Source organism: Periophthalmus magnuspinnatus, chromosome 5 (genome assembly GCF_009829125.3).
Source record: "Periophthalmus magnuspinnatus isolate fPerMag1 chromosome 5, fPerMag1.2.pri, whole genome shotgun sequence".
Lineage (NCBI taxonomy): Eukaryota > Metazoa > Chordata > Actinopteri > Gobiiformes > Gobiidae > Periophthalmus > Periophthalmus magnuspinnatus.
In genome coordinates, this window is record NC_047130.1 from 4,160,112 (window position 1) to 4,166,977 (window position 6,866).

The 6,866-nt window shown below is 41.2% G+C and overlaps 1 protein-coding gene across 1 annotated transcript; it reads right to left on the reverse strand.

Annotated features, from left to right (window-relative positions):
- Positions 1 to 281: 281 nt before the first annotated feature.
- slc2a9l1 (solute carrier family 2 member 9, like 1) lies at positions 282 to 6,866 on the reverse strand. Its single transcript, XM_033965980.2, has 12 exons — positions 6,825 to 6,866; positions 5,648 to 5,743; positions 5,404 to 5,564; positions 5,204 to 5,328; positions 4,790 to 4,919; positions 4,070 to 4,218; positions 3,516 to 3,703; positions 1,853 to 1,963; positions 1,515 to 1,616; positions 1,349 to 1,424; positions 1,151 to 1,278; positions 282 to 472 (listed from the first exon to the last, which is right to left on the reverse strand). Exons 1-12 carry the CDS (start codon positions 6,846 to 6,848, stop codon positions 284 to 286), a joined length of 1,479 nt encoding a protein of 492 aa, XP_033821871.1. The 5' UTR covers positions 6,849 to 6,866; the 3' UTR covers positions 282 to 283.

A 6,866-nucleotide genomic window follows, 5' to 3' on the forward strand; every position in this document is an offset into this window, starting at 1 on the left:
GCATAAAAGTAAATTATTATAGGTAGATAAGATAAGATAAGATAAGATAAGATATGCCTTTATTAGTCCCACAGTGGGGTAGTTATTAAGGCTGCATTCACACTTTCACACACACCGCATCAAAATCCAAACTAAACCGATAATTAAACCAGAACTAAAGTAGAACAGGACCGAACAAAAAGTCTATATTAGCATAAACCTTTCAGAAACCAAACCAAGGCCAAACCAAAACACAGCCTTAGTTGACCACTCTCTGTTCTCACTACACTAATAAAACACAGAGCTAAAACACAGTCTCACAGGTCTCTTGGTCTGTAGTGGAGGACTTCCCGCACATGGAGATAGTCCTAAACTCCTCTGAGATCTCCAGCACGCTCTTCCCTTTGGTCTCGGGCAGAATGAAGAAAGAGTATAGGCCTCCAACCAGGCACCAGCAAGCAAACAGCACATAGCAATACGAGCTTAGAGCCGCCTGCAACACAGCAACAAGTCACAGTCTTATAAATATGTTAGGTAAGTAGCCAGTTATTCCATTTATCCCTCTTTTAACAGAAACCTGCCTGATGTTTACAGAAGTAGCCCCACACCTTGGTCAAGTGAGAGAACAACCTAATCAAATACTGATCATGTTTGTAAAAGCAGTGAAGGAAAGTGAGGTAGACGGGGGAAGAATGGTCCATAATGAGTTTCAGTTTAAGTTTACATTTTGGGGACTGAACCTATTTAGCTCAGTGCTGGATGGGAGTGAAAACACCTTGATTTCAGATTAGATTGAAGATTTGGTGACCTGATTTATGGTTAATATTTCTGTACTTACTGCAAAAACTGGCACTAAACTGAATCTTCTTTGTCAGCACAAATAAACAAAAAGGAAAATATAGTAGCCTCAGAAAGTGGTGCCACACTAAAGATGTGACAGGACTTTAAGGCATAATATTAATTAGGCAATTGTGGAACCAATATTTAACAAAAAATGGAAAGGTTCAACATTTTTGGCTTGTTTTGGTATTTATTTTCTGAAATTACAATCTCAAATTGTGGAGTGTGAATATAACGGAAGCACGGTTTGAAAGGTTTTATTCTCTGAAACAGTCTGCAACACCAACACTTTGTGCATTTTGAATATTCCTTGAAGAATAGCAGTACTCACCATTAGAAAGGGAAAGATGAGGCCCATTATGGCGTAGCATCCCCAGCGATATAAACCTACCAGAACCACCGCCGCCATCCGCTCAGACTGGATAAATATTTCCGTGTTTAGAGTATTCACACTTCCACCTAAGAAAGAAAAAAAACACATACACAAACTGACACAAGAAGTGAATTCAGTACAGAACATTACTCTTACCTGGGCCTCCACAGAAGAAAACTATAACAGTGACAACAAATATAACAGTGAGGTATGGAACCCAGTAAGCAGAGTCCTGGAAATGTCAAATGAATGAATGCATATGAGGAATTACTTTGTGATGTATGGATAGTACAATATATGAAGTATTTAAGAGGCAGTATACCTGGAAATAGACGGTGACAGTGACCAATGTCCAGCTTACTGCCATGACACCATAGCCAACCCAGAACAGCGGCCTCCTCCCAATGTGCTCCATCAGAAAGCCCTGGTAAATGTCACACCATAAACAATGGCTCAAAAATACATAAATGAATTGTTTTTGGTTTTGTTATGAAATAATAGAATTACTTATATTATTCATTGCATTGTACTTTGTCTTTAGTTCAGTTCAATAAGCACAGAGCACTCTTGCTATAATTATGATGTTATTATGATTATTATATTTTTGCAGTAGGACATCATATTTCATTTCATACATTTTTTCAAGGAAGGGTAACTTACACAAAAGACTGACGTGGCAATTTCTGTTACACCAAGAGCAAGGGTGACATATCGAATGTTGTCCTTTGGTACGCCCGCCTCATAGAACATGTCATAAGAGAATGTGCTGACCTAAAGAGAAAAAATACAGCCAGTCTCATTACCACTAATGATAATAAAGTTATGCTTTATGTAAGATAAAGCAGGTAACACTGCATGGATAACAGCAATGCCTAATCTGCTCTGATTTTGGGCAACAGGGAAGCAGTAGCTCAGATCTCATACATTCACCCAATAGTTTGGAGGTTCTAGTATTGCACTGTTGTTGTGCTCTTGTCCAAGGCCCACTTTGCCCTTATGAGTAGGTGGTGATCAGAGGGACTATGCCATGGCATGGAGTCACAGTGTGACTGATGTTTAATTCAATTTATTTTTGTTAGCCCCCAAATCACAATAGCAGTTGCCCCTTAAAACTTAACAAGCTTAACAAGATCATTAATTTAAAGACGGGGTATTAACTGCTAACACATACTTAAATCCATGTTACCTTTCATTGTTTTAAAAATGCTATACTTGCCAAAAACAATGTACTAACATGTTTTATAAGTTTCACTTTCGTTTTTGACACTGAGTCCCCCCTTCCTTCACAAGGCTATCACAACACAATCAGCTGCATCCCCTTAATGAAGCTACTGCACATTGCATCAGGATTTTGAAGTTGTTGTGTACAGTTTTGTATCATGCTTTTATATATTTATGGAGAACTGTTGTGTGGCAGCATGGATGAGGCAGGCAGCTGTGTTCTGAGCATTGCACAGAATCTTACAGTTAACCATGAGGACGGTTCGAATAGGGCCTGGCAGAGATGAATGCATGGATGACTTTGTATAATACCCTCTCATTAATGAACAGAAAGTTAGAGAATCAAATAGTGAAACAGACATTGGTCAATAACAGACAGCAGAAAACATAACAAGCAAATGGTTAACTGTGCTAGAAAAATCCTGTCCTTTGACCCTCCTTTTTAGCCATAGACTGTATAAAGAACAAAGTGAACATTTTAAGAACAAAGTGATGAGTCTGACAGCAGCAATTACGTAGAGAGGAGCGACAGTTTTTCAATGAAAAGTGAATTGGAGCCAGAGTGGATTGAGCCGGAAGCATGTCCATGCTCACTTCTTATTTGGAACACGGCTGCTAGCAGGTCAGCTATGTCCATTTATATATACAGTCTATGTTCTCTGCAAGGAAAAAGAGAAACCTCAAGGAAAACCCACAGTGATTTCATAGTGAGATCCACTCCCATGGACAGCCAGGCCACAGATGTGTCCAGGACTGACGAGCATCCGTTTGCAAATAGAGTTCAAATCTGTAGGGTCAGAGACTAATCAAGACTAGTCAAGACTAATGGACACAGGGGGACTCATCTAGGGTAGGGTAGGGGTCATCCAGCCGGGTATGAGGTGCAAATGAATGACCTTTACATATGAATGCTTACAAGAGCCATAAGCCTTTGCTCCATTTATGTTCAGCCAACATTCAGCCAAATGAATATACATACAGTATATTCATTTGATTCATTTTATTTTTAGAGAATAGAGGAAATTCTGTGAACCTCTCCATAACATTACCTCATTCTGGGACACCATTAATATCATATGATTTGAATATCGTTGGAGCTTACCACAGTTACACCTGACATCTGGTTGCAGCCACAGATGAGCAACAGAGTGAACAGGGCCCATCTTGCTCTCCTGGACCCCAGCAGCTGTAGAGGGCTCTTGGGAGGAGCAGCTTCGATGGCTGCCTGCTCCACCAGCATCTCCTCCATCTCCTCCTTGTAGTCCCCCGGGCCCCACAGACTCTGCAGCGCTGCAATTGGCACAGTTCATGTACAGTAAATGAGTGACCTGATTATTGGTCATGGGTCAGTAAGAAATGTGTTACTTTTAAAGGAGGATGTACTAAAAGTGTGTTGGAGCAGTATGTTTTTGGTACTGGTGGTACACAGTTTCCTTATAAACGCTTTATATGTATTATTTTTGTGGTTGTGTTGGGGTAGGAAATAAAACGCATTATTCAAAAACAATTACTTACTTACACATCATGCGCAACCCTAAACATTTTTAATATATGTGAGGAATGTGCAAACTTCACTGCTTGAAAAAATGCTTTATAAGGCAGTTGCTTTTTTTTATATTAATTGTATTGTTTTTGTTGTGTATTATGTGGACTCACCTCTCTTGCAGGCTTGGTCATCACCCTTCTCTATGAACAGGTATCTTGGTGCCTCTGAGAAGAATGGCAGCAGCAGTATGTTGAGCACTGAGAGACAGGCTGGCACACACAGGAGCACGTTCCACAGCTCCTCACGACCCATGATCTCACTGCATAACATATGAGGAAAGGTTCAGAGATTGAGAAATGACAAGTAGAAGAGAGAAGGATGGAGGCTACAATCACAAATGGTTGGAGAAAGGCATGCCAAGAGTCCAAACTCAAGGAATTTCAAATGTAAAAGTACTCATAATGTACAGCTTTCATTATAAACATAGCATTGCAAGTGTAAAGTAGCTGGTTTATCCCTAATTTAGACTTTAAATAGCACTGTGATAGACTTGGTTTAAATATGGCGGCACTCAGAAAGGATTTTTAGGTAGTACTTGAAGTTTGAGAGCCACAGTGTTTTTAAAAAAAAAAAGAAACCAGATGTGCACACGTTTTTCCAGATGTGTACACCATAACTGCAACTGACACCTCCCTAAGCAGTCCCCAGTACCATCACTGTCCTACTAAACCCCAGGAGGAAATCAGGTAGGAAATGGGACTGCATCAGCCCCTGACAATTGGATAAGTAAACGAATATAGTGAAAAAGCCATTAAACGTCAGATAAGGAAAACTTCCCCAAACACATACATAAGCGGCAGAAGGATTACAAAATGTTCAAGCACACATACCTCAGTCCAAAGACTTGTCCGGACAGTTTACCAAGGGCAGAAAAAGTGCTGCCTGTAAAAGTAACGATACCCCGAATCTTTCTAGGTGATATCTCCCCCAGGTACATAAGATGGATGCAAGAGCCCAGACCTGCAGATCACAAAACAATGCCAAACGATGACGATGAGTTAGACAAAAATTGCAGTCCTCTATCCCTGCCCACTGCTCTATATACTGATTATTCAAACTCCAGGTTATACAATAGGGTGCAAAAATGTGTTTAAACCTATTCCAAACTCTCTCTGTGTGTTACATTTTCAAAAAAACTAAAAATGCATCTCCATGTCCCGCCACATTCAAGAACTTGTCCCTCTTTTTCTACAATTTGAGGTTATCACTCTAGCTATCAGGCTAATATTTGCTTTTAAACTTACCTGCAGAAAACCCATGCAAGGCCCGAGCTACTATGACCATTTCAAAAGACTTAAGCTGTTTACTTGTCAAAATCACTATGGCTGCTGCGATGGCAATACAGCTGTTGCACATCATGGTCTTTTTCCTGTCAGATAAAGCATTTAGCCTGCAGATGTAAACAGGAAATTGAAAATATATTTAGTTTTGGATGATTTCTTACCTTCCAAGCTTGGAGGACATGAATCTAGCACTGAGCACCCCAAATACCCCCCCAAATGCAAATATGGATACAATGAGGGACCAGATCATGGTGGTGGTGTGAGGAGGGGGCACCTCGCCATAGCGTGTGAACCAGCTGCTGTTGATAAAGCGCTGGATGAACTGCAAAGAGCACAGGTGTCAAAGATGTTACACTTATTCTGGCTCATGAATAATAAGTCAAATCATGTTGCAGAAGAACTTACTGGTGACGGTGAGCTCAGTCCCGTAATATGGTAGCCCACGTGAAAGCTTCCTCCCATTCCCAAAATAATTATGAGGTAGATTGCATTGCCCCGTGTCTAAAACAAAGGGGATTAAAATAAATTGACTTATTTATCATCAGATTGTTTGCTGTTGAGGCATGTTGAAGAACAGGTTTAACCCTTTTCAACGCATCAGTCACAGTTTGCTACATTTGAAGCTCTAAACGTGTTACTGTCGAGAGGAACCAGCTGAGGTGGCTCAGACATCTGTTCAGGGGGTTAGGGCTCAGATTGCGAGCACCTGGTTACCGGGCCATTGCCCACGGGGCCCCGCAAGGATGATGTGGGTCCATCCTCCTGTGAGTTCACCACCTGCAGAGGGATTCATAGGGTCGAGGATTGGGTAGCAGTCAAGGACATGTGTCTTGACGGTGAAGAGATTTTGTGAGCTTCCTCATAGCCCCACAGCTCAGCCACCACGCACTGGAGTTCACCCGGTGAACGAGAGGGTCTCGTCCCTGTGCCTTCTGGTCAGGAACAGGTCTCTCACTGTCGTGTTGGCCTACGGGTCGAACAGCAGTTCAGAGTACCCGGCCTTCTTGGATTCCCTATGTCCAGAGACTCCATTGTTCTACTGGGGGACTTCAACGTCCACGTCGGCAAAGCCAGTGACACCTGGAGAGGAGTGATCGGGAAGAACGGCCGGTTCGAGCAAAAGGGTGTCGAATCAGTGCATGTGGCACTAGGACACCCTCGGTTTGTATTGGAACAAATCTGAAGAATATCAAAGGTCCAGTAGCAGCTTGACGGAGTAATCTGACGATCAACCAAGGTTCTCTAGAAATGATAGGCTGCTGTTTATCATGCCCTGTCTTCCCCTCATATATATGTGAAAACAAAGGGGAGTATTACACTTCTACAGAGTCTTAAGTGCTAACACATTATAACACAATATTACCTTTTATCACAGAAAACAATGTATTAACATGTTTAATAAGTTTTGGTTTTGTTTTAGACTCTGAGTCCCCCCTTTATTTATTCACACCTGGGCAAGCTGAAGCAGACAGGTGGGAAGAAAACTAAACAATTTTAATTGATAACTTATACATATAATACATGTGAAATATTAACAACATCTGCATACTATTAAAAAAATCATAAAAGTTGTCTTGCCTACCAGCTGTCGCAGAAATGTGTCCATTCTGTGTCCTTGTGCATT